This window comes from Loxodonta africana, chromosome 17, assembly GCF_030014295.1.
Source record: "Loxodonta africana isolate mLoxAfr1 chromosome 17, mLoxAfr1.hap2, whole genome shotgun sequence".
In the NCBI taxonomy this organism is placed as follows: Eukaryota; Metazoa; Chordata; class Mammalia; order Proboscidea; family Elephantidae; genus Loxodonta; species Loxodonta africana.
In genome coordinates, this window is record NC_087358.1 from 59,218,318 (window position 1) to 59,238,336 (window position 20,019).

At 36.7% G+C, this 20,019-nt stretch overlaps 1 protein-coding gene across 3 annotated transcripts in view; it reads right to left on the reverse strand.

Annotated features, from left to right (window-relative positions):
- The window catches only part of SUGT1 (SGT1 homolog, MIS12 kinetochore complex assembly cochaperone), a 66,211-nt gene that overhangs the window by 35,765 nt on the left and 10,427 nt on the right, over nt 1-20,019 (reverse strand). For all 3 annotated transcript variants that reach the window (XM_064270062.1, XM_010592572.3, XM_064270063.1), the window contains 8 exons: nt 19,513-19,603; nt 17,998-18,067; nt 14,285-14,355; nt 9,337-9,390; nt 8,630-8,646; nt 5,643-5,677; nt 4,019-4,115; nt 2,948-3,055 (listed from right to left, as the gene is read on the reverse strand). In XM_064270062.1, coding sequence (XP_064126132.1) covers nt 2,948-3,055; nt 4,019-4,115; nt 5,643-5,677; nt 8,630-8,646; nt 9,337-9,390; nt 14,285-14,355; nt 17,998-18,067; nt 19,513-19,603 — 543 coding nt within the window. The remainder of the gene's footprint in view (nt 1-2,947; nt 3,056-4,018; nt 4,116-5,642; nt 5,678-8,629; nt 8,647-9,336; nt 9,391-14,284; nt 14,356-17,997; nt 18,068-19,512; nt 19,604-20,019) is intronic.

A 20,019-nucleotide genomic window follows, 5' to 3' on the forward strand; every position in this document is an offset into this window, starting at 1 on the left:
AATTGGCAAAATAAATTCTATTAAGAAAACATTCTACATCCCACTTTGAAGTGAGGCGTCTGGGGTCTTAAACACTAGCAAGCGGCCATCTAAGATGCATCAATGAGTCTCAATCCACCTGCATCAAAGGAGAATGAAGAACACCAAGCTCACAAGGTAATTATGAGCCCAAGAGACAGAAACGGCTACACGAACCAGAGACTACATCATCCTGAGACCAGAAGAACTAGATGGTGCCCGGCTACAACCGATGACTGCCCTGACAGGGAACACAACAGAGAACCCCTGAGGGAGCAGAACAGTGGGATGCAGACCCCAAATTCTCATAAAAAGACCAGACTTAATGGTCTGACTAACACTAGAAGAATCCCAGCGGTCATGGTCCCCAAACATTCTGTTGACCCAGGACAAGAACCATTACCGAAGCCAACTCATCAAACATGGACTGGACTGGACAATGGGTTGGAGAGAGATGCTGATGAGGAGTGAGCTACTTCCATCAGGTGGACACTTGAGACTATGCTGGCATTACCTGCCTGGAGGGGAGATGGGAGGGTAGAGGGGGTTAGAAACTGGCAAAACGGTCACAAAAGGAGAGACTGGAAGGAAGGAGCGGGCTGACTCATTAGGGGGAGAGTAAGTGGGAGTACGTAGTAAGGTGTCTTTAAGTTTATATGTGAGAGGCTGACTTGATTTGTGAACTGTCACTTAAAGCACAATAAAAATTATTAAAAAAAAAAATTAAGAATGAAAATACTTTCCCTGCCAATTTCATAGGACTAATTTCAGAATGTAATTTAGACTCATTCGTTTATAATTATTAAGAACCCATTATGTACAAAGCAGAAACCCTGATGGTGTAGTGATCAAGAGCTACAACTGCTAACCAAAAGGTCGGCAGTTCGAATCCACCAGATGCTCCCTGGACACCATATGGGGCAGTTCTACTCTTGTCCTATAGTGTCGCTATGAGTCAGAATTGACTTGGCTGCAATGAGTTTGGTTTTGGTTTATGTACAAAGCAGTAGGCTAGGGTTGCCAAATTTATCAAGTCAAAATACAGCAAGGAACATACTTTTATTACCTGAAATACAAAGTTAACTAGGCATCCTGTATTTCATCTAACAGCCCTAACTGGGGTAAGACAATTATTTTCCTCAAAGGACTTACAGAAAAGCAAGGGAAATAAAACGTATATATAAACAACCATCATACAAGGAAGAAAAATGGTTATGAAGCATTTACAAAAAGGGGGAGGGGGCACAAAAAAAGCAATGTGTGAACAGTGAAGGGGTAGCAGCTGGTTAGAAGCAACAAGCACTAATACGGTTAGAAGAATAAATAATCAAGATACGACATAGGGCTTAGTTATATTCACAATTCAAAGCCACAGAAATTTGTGCATTTACCACACATACTATACTTCCAAAAGTAGATGGGGTGGTTAAATAGCACAAATTCACAAGTCATTCACCACCTATTCTCAGAAAACAGCTCACATTTAAATTACTTCAAATGAACATGCATTATCAACCTCTTGATAGAAATACACACAAAAATACCAAACTCATAATTTTCAGAACCATCTCCCTCCCAAATCTACCTAGTTTTGCACCTGATTACCCAAAATTCTTTCAATTAAACAAATTCTATACTATGCGGACAGGGGCCAGTGACAGACTAAAATCTTGCTGAGACTTCACCCCTTTTCTCACTCTCAACTCTCACAAACAACTGTTTGACACCTCTGCCTCATAAATAAGTAGTTATTTTTTGTCATCTCAGGAAAAAAAGGGAAGATCCTTTCAACTAAATGCAAAAAAAAAAAAAAAAAAAAAACTATTGCTTCTTGACTTTGCTGTCTCTTCTTTTCTGCAGGCTCAGTTACCATTCATTCCCTGTGACACAGACCAACCCTGATCCTATTCCCTAACAGGAAAATTCACATGTCCTTCAAATTAAATTCAATAGTCAACAGCATAATATGTTGCAAGAAATGTGTATAAACAAGGTGTAGTAATAGAAAAAGTCTACCTGTGTTGTTCATTCCCATTAACTCATTTATCATATACCACACAATTTTACAGCTGAAAAGGATTTCAGAGCTCATTTAGCCCATACCCCTCCTCTTAACATATGCTAAAAATGTAGGGCTACAATCATTTTGTCACTAGTCTAAACTCAAAGGGCAAAGAACTAGAAGATTTTTTTTTTCCCAATTCATTATTTTTCCCAGTAAATTATACTACCACCTATGTATTTAGACTGATATTTAAAATATTCCCTGCATTTTAATTCTATTCTATATTTTTCCTTCCTTTTGAAAATATAAAGGATCTGTAAACCATATAGCTACTGAAATTGCAATTTATTCATTATTCCCTCATAATAAAGTAACGTAAAATTCAGCTTAATAAAAAAAGGCAGATATATCTTTCTAGTAGTTTGTCTTTTCAACTATATGAGTAAGGGTGAGAAAAGTTATTTGTGTATCAAAACAGATCAAACCTGACCAGTTCATGAGAAGAAACAGTATCAAATCTTAAAGGGAAGCACATTATTATATCTATCTTTTTAAAAGCATCTTCTGAGAAGCATTAATCTTAATTAGTACACAAACAACACTCAAGCTAAGTGAATTTTCACACTCCACTATCGTGGAATTTTTTGGGGGGAAAAAACCCTAATACCAAAAAATCATTGCTAACATTATGAACCTAACAATGTCACTGAACTGTATATACAAAGACAGCTGAAATGGCAAATGTTACCTATGTATTTATCACAATTAAAAAAAAAAAACAAAAAAATTATTGTTCTTATTTACCTCTTATGTATTTAAAGATACACAGCTGAAATGATCCACACTTTTAAGCTTATAATCACACAGGTGTTAGTTCATCAGTGTTAAAGTATTACTAGAAACAACTCTTTTCAAACATCTTACCTTTGTGGAAAGTACTTTAAATGTGCTCTGTTCTGGTATTATAGGATGAAGAAGTCTCAGTTTCAAATTGTAATCCTCTCCAGAAGGAAGTTTCACCAAAGCAGACAACTTAAAAAAAAAACAAAAAACTCATTAACATCGAGCAAATTCTAACTCATAGTGACCCTGTAGGACAGAGCAGAACTGCTCCACAGGATTTCCAAGGCGCAGATGGTGGATTCAAACTACCAACCCTTCTGGTTAGCAGCCGAACGCTTAACCACTCCACCACCAGGGCTCCACCCATACAGACAATTAATGAACACAAAATTAGCATCATATTTTATAAATTTATACAATAAATACTTAAAACTTAATGTAATTATGGGCTTTCAGTGCTGTTGCAGATACTTTAAATATTTTACATAGAACACCAGATTTAAAAAGAGAAGCTAAAAAAAAAAAAAAAAAATTCTCTTTTCCATTTGGTATCCCTTCACATGGATTCTCATAATATAACGATAGGAGAAAAAATATTTCATAAAACACATATTTAAATCTCAAGGAAACTCAATACAAAAGAACAAAATAATGCCATGTATAACAATTATTCATGTGGCAACAAATCGTTCTACTACAAACTAACCTGAGTATCTATCATAAGATTTTCTGCTAAATGCTAATAGTTATTAAAAGTTATATGCATTTAAAATGGTTAATGAATTGTAAGACAGGCATTCAACACAAAACAAAGAGCAGCCTTTTCATGGAGTATACCACACACGTACAACGAAGTCACATATCTCATTAATGCCAATCAAGCTCTGCTTTGAATTCCAAATCTAAAAAGAAAATAATGACATCTAGCTATACCCACACTATATTCTTATCTCAAAACTTAAAATGTTTCAAAATGAAAAGCAATGCTTCAGATTTTCCTTAGCATTTCCACATAATCTCAAGAAGAAAAGGCATATTTTCTTATAGATTAACCCGTTATAAATTTTATAGATTATCCTGTAATATACTATTATTTGCAAATAATAGTATTTAATCTTAACATTAAAAAAAATAGTTCAAAGACTAACTGACCTCTTTTTCTGAAAATTCCACATTTACATCATTCTTCTGAACATTCTTAATCATAAGTGTAATGATTACTTGAGATTCTGTTTGATACCAGTCATACCTATTAAAAAAAAACAGAAACTTAAAACAGAATTAATTTTCTTAAAGCTGCTCCTTTAACATTTTGTCAAGATAAAAACTACAGTCTGATAAACAAGAGCTCCACTCTGAGGAACAAAACAGCAAATCAACTGTTGATTCACAGAAAAATTTTCTATGACCTGTGCTAATGTGAGAAAGCAGTAAGGCAGATGATTTCCCAAACCTTCCCGGCAGATTTAAATACTTACACGACTGTCTGAGCTTCTTATATCTTTAATGCTGTTCTGCTGAAGCTAATATTGAAGTTAAAATTTATTCTACAGTTAACAGTTATTATACACTATCAGTAAAGTTTTATATTCTCATTTCAACCTAATATGAAGACAAGGTAAACACGTCTATCCCCATTTCACAGATGAGGAAACAAACTTAGAAAGGTAAAGCAAAGTCCCATAGTCAATCAGTGGCAGTACTGCACTGCACCCAGATCAGCCTGACTCACACTCCCAAGCTCCTTTAACTAAAGCTGGGCACAAACAGCCCAAGCATAAATAGCAGAAAACAAATGAGTTAAAGCTAAAACACTAGATAATCTGAAGTTTAACTTGCTATGCAGGCACAACATTAAATACAATACCTTCCTGCAACCTAAAGGTAGATACGAAGACTAGAGTGCCTACAGATTCTAATTGAGTACCTTTCTCATTGAAAGCTTTAAAAACATACAGGATTCTCACTTTCAAATTAGACTAGACTATAAGGTCCACAAGGGCAGGGCTATAAACTATCCTGCAGGCCAAACACCATACCTAGTACAAAGCGTATTTATTAAACAAACATTGAATTATTTTATGCTCTGAACACCGTAATTATTATTGATAATTATATGCCCTCCTCTGGTGCCACCACCATGCAGGTCAAAATTGCCTTGTCTGTTGTGTATTTCAATGCCATCCTGTATCTCCCCAGAACCAAACTGAATAAACTGCTTTAACACATCCAAGTCATTTTAGGTGATTACATCAAAAATCACCTTGATTAAAGAAATTAAAGAGTCTCAGTCTTCCTTTGAAAATTCAGTAAAGATGCAAATCTCCAGCTCAATGCCTTACGTTTCTTTTTTTTTTTTTAAGAGTCCTAAGAATACAATTTGGATACATGGCTATTCATTAAATCAGGTATTTGCTCCATTATGACAGCCACTGCTCTCAGCAATAATCACTTTCAACTCACACAGAATGTTTCTAAAAAAATGTACTCAAACTATAAAAGGCATGGCAAATTACAATTCTGTTAAGCTTCCTACTAACTTATCTACCTAAGTAATAACATCAGCTTTAACTGCGAGAGGCTTTCTTTAATACACGGAAAAGGTGACATAAACTGGAACCAGGTGAAATGACTTTAAAGTTGAGACGAGATTTGAATGTAACCTGAGAATAAACACTTGCTTAATATAATATTAAACTATAGGGTTCTGTTTTTCTTTTTCCCCATTAGATACAGGTATCTATCATGTATGGTTTTATGAAAAAGAAATACTTACTTGATTTTTGACTGATGAGCCCGCTGGGATACAGACTGATTTGGGCAAGTTGAATGAGAAAGATTTTCACAAGTTAGTTTCATAAATGTATATTAAAATACATGTATTATTAATTTACCCAGCCCTAATTTTTTTTTATGCACTGGGTGGGTTTTTTTATGGCAGCAGCTAAAAATAACAAGTTACTTCGGTATGCAGTAACTACATGAAAACTTCTTTCAAGGACAAAGCACGGTATCCGTAACTATTAAAAGAGTACTACCCTTTATGAAAAAAATGAGAAAATTCAACATTGTCATAATTTTTATTACTTTTAATTTCAAAGAAAATTTTTCTTCTCAAATCAAAGGACATAAAAAAACCAAAAACACTCAAAGGCATGATTAGAAAAGGTCACCATGTAAAATGTGCAGTTTAAGATTTAGTTAACTCCCTAAACTGAAAATAACAGTAACATTAAAAAACCCATTTTAAGATTATAGGATAATATAACATTCAGGCTTAACCGTAACATCAAACACAACTTTGAAAACATATAAAGAAATATTTTCTTAGTGCCTTCCTGATAACATCCTACTCTATTTACAGTCCCTCTGCAATAAACATTATCTAATGCGCATCAAAAACACACGACTCTTGACCAATCCGTACTTTTCTGAGCTAGATGCATGCCAGTTAAGGCTGTAAATCTAAGGGAATTGTCCAGGGTTAGGAGACCGCTAGGTTGTCCCTAAATAAGGAAGAGACGGGGTTTGAGACAAGGAAATAAGTAAAACTGCTATAGAGAAGTGAGTTTAACTCACAACTATTCAGTACCCCTCAGTTTTTTATTACTGAGTAATAAAAACTGAGGAGTACCTGGGGGGCACAAATGGTTAACTGCTCGACTACTAGCTGAAAGGTCGGCGGTTCAAACTCTCCCAGAGATGCCTCAGAATACAGGCCTAGTGGTCTGCTTCTAAAAGGTGGCAGCTTTGAAAGCCCTATGATCAGTTCTATTCTGCACACATGGGGTTGGCAAGAGTCTGAATCAACTCAAGGCAACAATAACAATAATAAAGATTGAGAGGGCAATGGTGGTCAGTGGTAGCATTCTTTTCCATGCGGGAGACCCAGGTTTGATTCCCAGCCAAAGCACCTCATAAGCGCACCACCCGTCTGCAAGTGGAGGCCTGTGTGTTGCTATGAAGCTTAACAGGTTTCAGTAGAACTTCCAGATTAAGACAGGCTAGGAAGAAAGGTCTTGTGATATATTTCCAAAAATCAGCTAATGAAAACTCTACGGATCAAAACAGTCCAATCCGCAACTGATACCGGGATGGTGTTGGAATGGGCAGGCAGCGCTTCATTCCATTGTACGTGGCGTCGCCGTGAGTAGGCGGCTGACTAGACAACAGCTGACAACATCACCAAGGACTGAAACATACCTGAAAAGATGCTGACTAGAACTGATTATTCTAGTTCATCCTGGTACCGGGATAAAACTAGACTGAACTTCAGGAGTAACGAAATGTACTGACGCTAAACAGCTGTCTGCTATATTTGACAAAGTCTTTTGTTAACCAAATGCCATTCTGTGGTTTTCAGGCCTATCCCCAAACACAAATATTGTAAAACTTGGACAAAAGTGCTGGCAGGCAGAGATGGAAAACAACTTTTAAGTATTTCCTCCAATCCATTCTCTACTCCCTAACCTGACCCTCACCCCAAGGAGTGTGAAGACATGGGGACAGATGGACAGGACTCGCTTTTGGCAATGTTCAATATCCTCGTCACTACTTATATACATGTCTTACCAGATGCTCTGAACCACCTGCCTGAAGAACACTAGCTCTATTAGTCCCAGTTTACGCATGAAGGAAGTTCAGGGAGTAAATGACTTTTTCAATGTCACAATGTAATTCTAGAAGATAGAGATGTTAATCCTCCTTTAGAAATGAAGAAAGAAATTCAAAAAAGTAAAGTAATTGCCCATAGGGAAAAGTCAGGATGGCCCATGGCTCCATTTTATTTGACTAAGTATGTAGAAGATCATGATTAAAAAAGCATTGGCCATGGTCAACTATGCATTTTATATATAGGACTACATCATTTTATTGCACTTCGCTTTATTGTGCTTTGCAGATACTGCGTTTTTTACAAACTGACAGTCTGTTGCAAGTCTGTGTTAAGCAAGTCTATAGGCACCATTTTTCTAACAGCATGTGCTCACTCCATGTCTCTGGATCATATTTTGGCTCAGATGATAGCGCTTTTTAGCAATAAGGTATTTTTAAATTAAGGTATATACGTTGTTTTTGTAGACACAATGCTATTACGCACCTGAGAGACTATAATGTAAATATAACTTTTATATACACTGGAAAACCAGAAACCTTGTGTGTCTAGCTTTATTATTTGTTTTATTGCACTGGTTTGGAACCGAACCTGCAAGTATCTCCAAGGCATGCCCGCCCGCATAAACCTACCGAAGTTGATTCAGAAAAAAAAAGAAAAATCAATTTCCCTCAACACTACCATAATTTTTAATAACTGAAAAGACATGAAAATCTTCGTTAAAAAATAAACAAAATACTGAATTAAAAAGAAATTAACATTTCCCAATTTTAGTTAAACTTTTTTGTCAGTATACCATAAAAGACCCTACAAGTGCTTCCAAGGAAGCAGCTGTCTAACCTAAATAAATGTGATGATTTTCTAAAACAGAAAACAAATAATCATCCCGACCATATTAAAACATTCCAAACCAACCTGAGCTCCACACTAAATTCATTAAAACTGCCCAGTAATTTTCATGACTATAATCTTCTATAATTTATTTCACCAGAAAACAATTTTATTTCAGCCACAAAAGAAGAGATATTTAAATGGGACTGCTTAATATTTAACTGAGAGATGGCTTATTCTAAGTCCTGTCTCAGATATACTCAGCACTTGAAATCTAAACCTAATGAAGCAAAAACAACAAGAATAAAATCTGGACTTACCACTTCAGATTCTGATCCTATTAAAAACATAAAAAGAGAACATTTTCAGATAGCAACACATTTATAGCCAAAGTTATATACATGATTTCTATGATACATACTGATAAAGCAATTCAATCCTTATATTTCTAATAAAGGAAAGGAGTTTAATTTTGCATCCCAGAATCATTTTAGACTCTTTAAGTAATTTCTTACCTTTAATACCTTGATAATACCATCACTGCCAAGTTGATTCTGACCCATAGCAACCCTAGAGGACAGAACAGAACTGCCCCATGGGATTTCCAAGGAGCGGCTGGTGGATCTGAACTGCCAACCTTTTGGTTTGCAGCTGCCCTGGTGGTGCATTTGGTTAAGAACTCAGGCTACTAACGCTTGGCAGTTCGAATCCACCAGTTGCTCCTTGGAAACCCTATGGGAGCAGTTCTCTGTCCTAGAGGGTTGCTACGAGTCAGAACTGACTCGATGGCAATGGGTTTTTTTTTTTTTTTTAATTCCTTGATACTATTGCAAAGCAAATCCATTCAAATCCCTCCTTCAACAGCATAAACCAGGCAAAAATTAGCACACCTTTAGGAATCCCTACCTATGGGAACATGTACTACTTAAATTATATATAAAAAGCTAAATACAAATTTGTTTAAATGAAAAAATTTCAAAAGTTTTCTTTTTAAACTGAAGGACCATGGGAAGCATGTCATACTTACCATTTTGAGCTTCTTGACACCTTTTAATCCAGGCGATGAAATTATCATCTGCACCTAGAAAGCAAAAAAAAAAAAAATAACATCACTCATCTGTACAACTTAACATATCTATTAAACAAGTAACTTATCAAGTAATTACTATGTGCCAAACACTATTCTAGGTAGTGGAGATTTAGCAGAGAATAAAACAGACAAAAACAACTATGTTCACAGAGCTTATAGCAACTCTAATATTACAGCTATAAATAACAGTTGTTCATCCTCAAGATTTTTTATTAAAAAACACCAGTTTTTTTTTTTTTTTTTTTTTTTCCACAGAAAGAGAAAAGCTAATACTTAAATTTATATGGAGGGCCAAGGAACTCTGCAATAGCTAAAGCAATCTTGAAGAATTAAGTAGGACGATTCATACTCCCTGGTTTCAAAACATACTAAAAAGCCACTGTAATCAGAACAACCTGGTACGGGTATAATTATAGTCATTCAGACCAATGGAATAGAATTGAGAGCCCAGAAATACATTCACACATCTATGGTCAACCGATTTTCAACAAGGGTGCTGAGTCCATTCAATGGGAAGGAAGTGTCTCGTCAACAAATGGTACTAGGAAAAATGGACTGCCACACAGAGAAGAATGAATCAGGATCTATGTCAGACACCATATGCAAAAAACAATTCAAAATGGATCAAGGACCTAAATGTGAAAACTAAAACCATAAAATATTTAGAAGGAAATATACAGGGGGATGGCTGCAGGACTCAGTTTTTAACAATAAGTTATCAGAAATGACAACAAAAGCACATGCAGCAAAAGACAAAATGAATGGGACCTCATGAAAACTAAATACTTTTGTGCATCAAAGGACTTATCAAAAAAATGGAAAGACAACCTGGGAGGAAATTTTCAAGAACCAAATTATCCAGCAAGGGTTTAATATCCAAAAATATATGTATACATGAAGTTCTACAACTTAACAAAAAGACAAGCAACCTAATCAAAAAATGGACAAAAGACTTAATTGGACATTTCACCAGAGGTTATTTAAATGGTCATAAGATGGTCAACATCATTAGCCATTACACACACACACACACACACACACACAAATTGTGGACCCAAGTCGAGGCAAATCAAAACAATGAGACACCACCTCGCCCCCATTAAAATGGCAATGATCAAAAAAATGGAAAACACAGGCGTTGGCAAGATGGTAGAGAAACTGGAACCCTCATCCATTGCAGGTAGGAATGTAAAATGCTGCAGGCACTGTGGAAAACAGTATGGCGGTTCCTCAAAAAGCTGCACAAAGAAACACCATGTGACCTAGCAACCCCAATCCTAAGTATATTCAGAAGGCCAAAATGCAAACAAAACCCTGTACACCAATGTCCACTGCAGCACTTCTCACAACAGCCAAAAGATGGAAACAGCAGAAATGTCCATCAACAGACGAATGGACAAACAAAACGTGACATATACACACAAAGGGATACTACTCAGTCATAAAGAGAAATGAAATCTCGATGCATACCACAACATGAAGCTTGAAAACATCATGTTGAGCGAAACAAGTCGGTCACAAAAGGACAAATACTGTATGATCTCCCTCATACGAAAGAAGCAAATACATAGAAACCAAAGATTATTACTGGTTACCAGGAGTTTTTTTACCAGGAGTAGGAGGGAGGGAGCAAGGGGGAGTTTTTCCTTACTGGGCACTGAGTATATGTTAATAGTGGTAGAATGATCTGGAAAAGGATAGCAAGAACGGCTGCATAACTTAAAGAATGTAATCACTGTCACCGAATTGTATGTGTAGAAATTGTTGAGATGGAGTATATTTTGTTATATATATTTTTACAATTAAAAAAAAATTGAATTTTAACTACAGTCATCCTTACTGGGTCTCAGATACAGTAATCTACAATTTCCCCCACCCCCTTGCTCTTAAAGGAGCTTCTAACCCACAAGTAAATCCAGTTCCCAGAATGTCATCAGTTAGGGTAGGGCTTGGAGGCCTGGTAACTGGCAGCTGGGCCGAGGTCCAGAAGCCTCTCCCTGCTCCAGCTTGCTTTCCGATGCAGCTTATTCTGTTTACTATTCTCTCAATGGCTTTGTTACCATGCTTTTACTACCAACACCTTTATACTTATGGAGTTTTGTGCTATCTCCAAGTTACATGTCAGCCAAGAGATTACAGATGGTGAACTAAATATTTACAGATAGCAATGCAAACACGTATACAAACAAAAGTCACCAGAACAATGATTATATCTAAGCAGTCAAAGGAGCTAATATAATGTAAAGAAAAATTAAAAACACTCTAAAAGTCTACTAATTCAAGCTAACTGCTTGCAAGGTTAATCTAAAAAATGAAAAGCAATTCATTTTTCTTAAAATTCCCTAATCTATTCACTAATTTGTAAAAGGCAGTAAACATACAAGTCTTAATTAAAAATTGTAAACATATTTAATATATATATGCATATATGCACACAAAGACGTACATGCAACAGAACTTGTAAAATGTAAGACTACAAACTATATTCTCTTAAGGAACTGTTATATCAAAATCCTAGACTTGAATAACCTATTAAATCATTCAAATTAAACAGTAAATAAAACCAAGTTTCCTAACATACTAAGAAAATGTAAGGTAACATTTTGACTCATAATTTTTTTACCCTGTGTAATAAAAATGGAGAAGAATGGGGCATGAGGATTGGAGGAAGATTCATTAACAACCTGTGTTATACAGATGACACAACCTTGCTTGCTGAAAGTGAAGAGGACCTGAAGCACTTAATAATGAGGATCAAAGACCACAACCTTCAGCATGGATTACACCTCAACATAAAGAAAACAAAAATCCTCACAAATGGACCAATAAGCAACATCATGATAAACAGAGGAACGACTGAAGTTGTCAAGGATTTCATTTTACTTGGATCCACAAGCAACAGCCATGGAAGCAGCAGTCAAGAAATCAAAAGATGCATTGCATTGGGTAAATCTGCTGCAAAGGACCTCTTCAAAGTGTTGAAGAGCAAAGACGTCACCCTGAAGACTAAGGTGTGCCTCACCAAAGCCATGGTATTTTCGATTGCGTCATATGCATGTGAAAGCTGGACAATGAATAAGGTAGACCGAAGAAGAGTTGACACCTTTGAATTGTGGTGTTGGCGAAGAATATTGAATATACCATGGACTGCCAAAAGAACGAATAAATCTGTCTTAGAAGAAGTACAATCAGAATGCTCCTTAGAGGCAAGGATGGTGAGACTGCGTCTTACACACTTTGGACATGTTGTCAGGAGGAAGCAGTCCCTGGAGAAGGACATCATGCTTGGCAGAATACAGGGTCGGCAGAAAAGAGAAGACCCTCAACAAGGTAGACTGACACAGTGGCTGCAACAACGAGCTCAAGCATAACAACGACTGTAAGGATGGCTCGGGACCGGGCAGTGTTTTGTTCTGTCGTGCATAGGGTCGCTCTCTGTGAGTCAGAACTGACTCGATGGCACCTGACAACAACAACAAAAATGGAAGCCTAACAGTTTAAAATTTTCCTCGAATAAAATTTAAAGATAAATTTGTTTTTATTAAATATCAACACCAACTTCTGAAAGCCACCTCTGAAATAATTCTAGGATAAAAGTCCAATGGCATGATATTACAATGTTACTCAGAGAAGAAACTTAGGCAGAGAACTTTGTTGCTGTAATAAGATAAAGAATAGGGCTTAGAAAATTTACAGTACTGGATGACTCATGTCCCTTCAAGGATTTCAAATGTGTATCAAGGTGCTAGATAACTGGACTTGCTATGAGTACAAATATGCTGGTTTGCTAATTGAAAAGCCTTACTATCCATGTATCAAACTTGGGATAACCAAGTTTGAGAACAATGCGTATTGCCCAGGTCAGAGCTTTTCCTAATTTGTAGCTGCCATTTGCAGAATTTGAGCTTAAAGTCCTTTCATGAGCAGATCTGTAGTACAAAAGCAAATATTCAAAGCAGGACAGGGCAAATTTTTTTAATTAAACACATAACACTTCAGAGCAGAGTTTTCTCCATCTCAGCACAACTGACATTTTTAACAGATAATTCTTTGTTGTGAGGGTCTGTCCTGTGTGTTATAGGATGTTTTTAGAAGCATCCCTGTCCTCTACTCACTAGATGAGTGAGCAGTCATGACAATCAATAATCTTTCCAGACACTGTCATATGTCCCCAGGGAAGCAAACTCAACCCTGGTTAAGAAACACTGCTTTAGAGATTAACACTCTGCCATAAAAGAAACATAAAATGATACTACACAATTAGAATTATGTGGTCTGTAATTTTCTGAGATTACTCACAAACTCTTTTAAGTATCTTACACAGATTTTTAAATTCTTGGCTTTCAAAATTACTTCTATACATATGCTTAGATATCTATATTGCTCTAATTTTCATATATTCTTCTCAAAAAGGTGACATTAAAAACTCACATTACTCAAAGTTCCATGTTTCTTCTACACCCTCTCACAATTTACCCAAATTTACACTTAGCTTCTCCATCAAAGACTTTGTGGTAAGATTTTCCTTCTCAGGAATCTGAGTAAGTTAAAATGAATAGACTTTCTGAACAAGAGAGCAAATTAAATGTTCATGTCTCCATTATAAAAAAATTAAGCAAAAGTAGAGAGAACACGCTGAATGTTTACAGTTTTTGGTTTCTAAATGGAAAGTTTATATGTGACTTAAATGCTAAAGAAAGGCCAATTTAATCAACTTTAAGTGAACTCAAATTCTGCAATCAACATGAAATGTCATCAAGAGGCAGAAATAAAGGTGTTGGGTTTCTGCAATTAACTTGAAATGACACTAACAAAATTCAGATATGGTATTTAAGACACTTATCAGAAATAAATTAGTTTATTAAAGTATAATTCTGATACTTACCGTCTAATTTCTGTCCTTCTGTAAAAGTCTCTAGAGCAGCAACATAATTTTTTTCATGGTATTCACAGATCCTGGCATGAGCATATTAAAAACAAAGACCACACATACATGAGATCGTGGAAACTACCTTCTATCTAAATAAAAAAAATCCTAATATTCTCTAGTGTTAAAAGAATTTTTTTATGTATATGCTAATAAACCAAGAAATTGTCTAAAAATATGGTATGTAACACCTAGTACTATTTTCATTAAAACTCAAACTTGAAACTCATTTCAGAAGGAATTTCCTGACTGTAATTGCATATACTTTTTTATTCCAAAGTATAATTATACTAAGGAACTAAAGAAGTTTCTTATTTAAAAAATAAAGTCACTACAAAAACAAGCTGGGATATAAAGTACACTTATACTAAGAAGTTCTCGTATCATTAAACGTAGCCTTATCCAGTTTGGCTGAGGAATAGGGTATTCCCATTTAGTTCTAAATGATAAACAAAAAAGAGACATGAAATCCATCAGTTTCGTCTAGACCTTGCAGTTATTCCAATCATGACCACTGTAAAACACACTAACAACAGATCTCCTATAACACACTACAGTTAATACAATCGTAAGATATAGACAATAAAATAATACACCATGACCAAGTAGGATTCACACCACATATGCAAGGATGGTTCAACATCAGAAGATCAATGTAATCTACTACATAAATAAAAGAATCACGTGATCATCTCAATTGCCAATTCAACAAAGTTGAACACCCATTCCTGATAAAAACTCCCAATAGGTACAGAAGAGAAATTTCTGAACATAATAAGGGGCATCTATAGAAAACCAACAGCCAACATCATTCTTAATGGAGAGAGGCTGAAAACATTCCCCTTGAAAACAAGAATGAGACAACAATGCCCTTTATCACCATTTCTATTTAATACTGTTTGACGGCCTGGTTAGAGCAATAAGGCAAGAATCAGAAATAAAGGGCATCCAAATTGGTAATGAAGAAGTTAAACTCTCCCTATTTGCAGATGATATGCTACTATACATAGAAAACCAAAAGACTCCACGAGAAAACTACTGAAAATAATAGAAAGATTTAGCAGAGTAGCAGGATACAAGATCAACATACAAAAATCAGATGGATTCCTATACACCAATAAAGAGAATGACAGAAAAGAAATCAAGAAAATTATATAATTTGTAATTGCCACTAAAAAAATAAAATACTTAGGAATAAATCTAACCAGGGATATAAAAGATCGATACAAAGAAAACTACAAAACACTACTGCACGAAACCAAAGGAGATCTACATAAATGGAAAAGCATACCATGTTCGTTTATAGGTAGACTCAACATTGTGAAAATGACAATTCTACCCAAAGCAATCTACAAATACAATGCAAGCCCAGTTCAAATACTGACAACATTCTTCAAAGAGATGGAAAAACTAATCATTAACTTTATGCGGAAAGGGAAGAGGTCCCAGATAAATAAAGCACTACTGAAGGAGAAGAATGAAGTAGGAGGACTCGCACTATCTGACCTCTGAATCTACTATACAGCTATGGTAATCAAAACAGCCTGGTACTGGTACAAGGACAAGTACCTTGACCAGTGGAACAGAATTGAAAACCCAGATGTAAATCCAACCACCTACAGTAACCTGATCTTCGACAAGGGCCCAAAGTCCATCAAATGGGGAAAAGACAGTCTTAACAAATGGTGCTGGCAAAACTGGATGTCCACCTGCAAAAAAAATGAAATAGGACCCACACCTCACACCATACACAAAAACTAATTCAAAATGGACCAAAGATCTAAACATAAAACCAAATATTGTAATGACCATAAAACCCAAAACCCAGTGCCATCAAGTCGATTCCAACTCACAGCAACCCTACAGGACAGAGTAGAACTGCCCCATACAGTTTCCAAAGAGCGCCTGATGGATTCAAACTGCCGACCCTTTGGTTAGCAGCCGTAGCACTTAACCAATAATGACCACAGAAGAAAAAAATAGGATCAACACTAGAGGCCCTAATACACGGCACTAACAGGATACAAACCACAACCGACAACACACAAACTCCAGAAGATAAGCTAGATAACTGGGACGTTCTAAAAATTAAACACTAACGCTCATCAAAAGACTTCACCAACAGAGTAAAAAGAAAACCTAACAACTGGGGAAAAAAAACAAATGTTGGAAGGGCTGTGGGGAGATTGGAACTCTTAGGCACTGCTGATGGGAATGCAAAATGGTACAACCATTTTGGAAAACAATATGGTACTTCTTTAGAAAGCTAGAAATAGAAATACCATGCAATCCAGCAATCCCACTCCTAGGAACATATCCTAGAGAAATAATAGCTGTCACACGAATAGATACATGCACACCCATGTTCACTGCAGCATTTTTCACAACAGCATAAAGATGCAAACAACACAGATGTCCACCAATGGATGGATAAACAAACTGGTACATACGCACAATGAAGTACTACTTAGTGATAAAGAACAATGATGAATCTGCAAAGCAACTCACAACATAGATGAATCTGGAGGACATTACGCTAAGTGAAGTCAATCACAAAAGGACAAATATTGTATGAGACCACTATTATAAAAACTCATGGAATGGTTTACACACACACACAAAAAAGCCTTTGATGCTTACAAGGAAAGGGAATGGTAGGGATGGAAAACCACTAAATAGACAATAACTTTGGTGAAGGGTAAGACAGTACACAATACTTGAGAAGCCAGCACAACTTGTACAAGGCAAGGTCACGGAAGCTCAAAAGACACACCCAAACCCTGACAGACTGAATTACTGGACTGAGGGCTGCGGGAACCATGGTCTCGGGGAACATCTAGCTCAACTGGCATAACATAGCTTATAAAGAAAATGTTCTACGTTGTACTTTGGTGAGTCGTGTCTGGGGTCTTGAAAGTCTATAAGCAGCCATCTAACATACTCTACTGGTCTAACCGCTTTGGGAGCAAGGGAGAATGAAGAAACTAAAGATACAAGGGAAGGGTTAGTCCAAAGGACTAATGGACCACATCTATCACAATCTCCACCTGACTGAGTCCAATACGAGACGGTGCCCCGCTACCACCGACTGCTCTGACAGGGATCATAATAGAGGGGCCTGGAGAGGGCTGGAGAAAAATGCACACCACCATTCTAACTCACAAAAAAACACCAGACTCACTGGCCTGACAGAGACTGGAGAAACACCAAGAGTATGGCCCCCAGCCACCCTTTTAGCTCCGTAATGAAGTCACTCCCAAGGTTCACTCCTTCAGCCAAAGATTTGACAGGCACATAAAACAAAATGAGACTAAATGGGCACACCAGCCCCGGGACAAAGACTAGAAGGCAAGAGGGGACAGGAAAGCTGGTAATAGGGAAACCTAGGTCGATAAGGGAGAGTGCTGACATATGGGGGCGGGGGGTGAGGGCTGTTAACCAATGTCATAAATAATATGCATACTGTTTAATGAGAAGCTGGTCTGTTCTGTAAACCTTGATCTAAAGTACAATTTAAAAAAAAGGGATACAGATTATATTTAAAACTGAATCATATCTGCTATAAAAAGCATAAATGCAGAATTTTACTATTATTTATTTAAGGCTTACAATGAATTCATTCAACAAATTAAACACCTCTAAGCCCAAAAAGAAGAGTGGTTATTGCATACCCCTTCCTCAGCATAGCAGTGGAATTATTTGGATTAAGTCTGAGGGAATTCTTTGCATCAGCAACAGCATCTGTATATATACAAAAAGACAGGAGTTTTTTAGTCAGTTACTTACAAATACTAAAAAATACTACACCAAAATTTGAATCACTCTTAATTTTTTTAAATTTTTAAGTCTGTGGAAAAGCCCACTGGCTTTAAATTAGGAAAAGCTAACCCAAGATACAATTCAAATAAATATTACCCCAAAAGTCACATCTCTTCCTATTAACCTATGTAGCTATGTAGCTTCCTTTTTAAAGTTCTTCAGTCAATGAAGAAAGCTGTCACAAAGTTCACTTCATTTTCTCATTAATACTATTTATATAATTTGACTCAAAGTATTTTATTCCTCCCTACCAAGATTCTTTATCCAGAATCATTTAAAGTTACACAATACAGAAACAAGCTTTTTATATAAAATGCGAACAAGAGCTTTTCATTTAAATACTCTGTGAAACAGTAAATGTAAAATGTAATGCTATTCTTTATAATTGTATCCAATCACCAGGGATGAAATCTGTATAAATTCTCCACCCACTGAAGGAATAGTAAAAATTTAAATGGGTATTGCTCAACACTGTTTTGATCACATTTCAACTACTTCACCTTGTGATGAAAGACAACATTAAAAATCCTCTAACAATTGGCAAAATAATTCTATTATGAAAACATTCTGCATCCCACTTTGAAATGTGGCATCTGGGGTCTTAAATGCTAACAAGCGGCCATCTAAGATGCATCAATTGGTCTCAACCCACCTGGAGCAAAGGAGAATGAAGAACACCAAGGTCACATGACAACTAAGAGCCCAAGAGACAGAAAGGGCCACATGAACCAGAGACCTACATCATCCTGAGACCAGAAGAACTAGTTGGTGCCCGGCCACAATCGATGACTGCCCTGACAGGGAGCACAACAGAGAACCCCTGAGGGAGCAGGAGATCAGTGGGATGCAGACCCCAAATTCTCATAAAAAGACCATACTTAATGGTCTGACTGAGACTAGAGGAATCCCGGCGGCCATGGTCCCCAGACCTTCTGTTGGCACAGGACAGGAACCATCCCCGAAGGCAACTCGTCAGACATGAAAGGGACTGGACAGTGGGTGGGAGAGAGATGCTGATGAAGAATGAGCTAATTATATCAGTTGGACACTTGAGATTGTGTTGGCATCTCCTGTCTGGAGGGGGGATGGGAGGATAGAGAGAGTGGGAAGCTGGCAAAATTGTCACGAAAGGAGAGACTGGAAGGGCTGACTCGTTAGGGGGAGAGCAAGTGGGAGTACGGAGTAAGATGTATGTAAACTTATATGTGACAGACTGACTTGATTTGTAAACGTTCACTTGAAGCTCAATAAAAGTTAATTAAAAAAAAAAATCCTCTAAGATAATCTCTATTCATTTTGTTTTTGTCTTGGGCAGGATTTACAATTAACTTTTTAAAAAGAGAGACGATAAACTTTGTAAAAGTTACCACAGTAATTTCCAAGAAGGATGTGACAGTAAGCTCTCTGACAATAATACTGCGCATCATCTGGTTTCTGTTCCAAAGCCTCAGTCAGCTCCTACAAACAACAAATGTGGTGTCAGTTATGTTTTTTAAAAGCCATCAAATTCTAATTAAACATGGTTTTTCATTACATAACCTAATTATAAGTTATTTGGAGGAAAGATAGAAAGGAAACAAGCTTGGGAGCTCTTATAAGAGAAATCACTATCTCCCACTCTCCCCCTCCCGACCTCACCCCCTGAAAAACACCCCAAAAACCAAAAAACCCTGTGCTGTTGATTCCAACTTACAGTGACCCTATAGGACAGAGGAGAACTGCCCCATAGGGTTTCCAAAGAGCGCCTCGTGGATTCGAACTGTGCACCTTTTGATTAACAGCTGTACCTTTTAACCACTCTGCCACGAGGGTTTCCGAAAAGTACCCCATAATCTAAAATAATCTCTACGTAAAGCACTTAGCAGTTCCTGGCC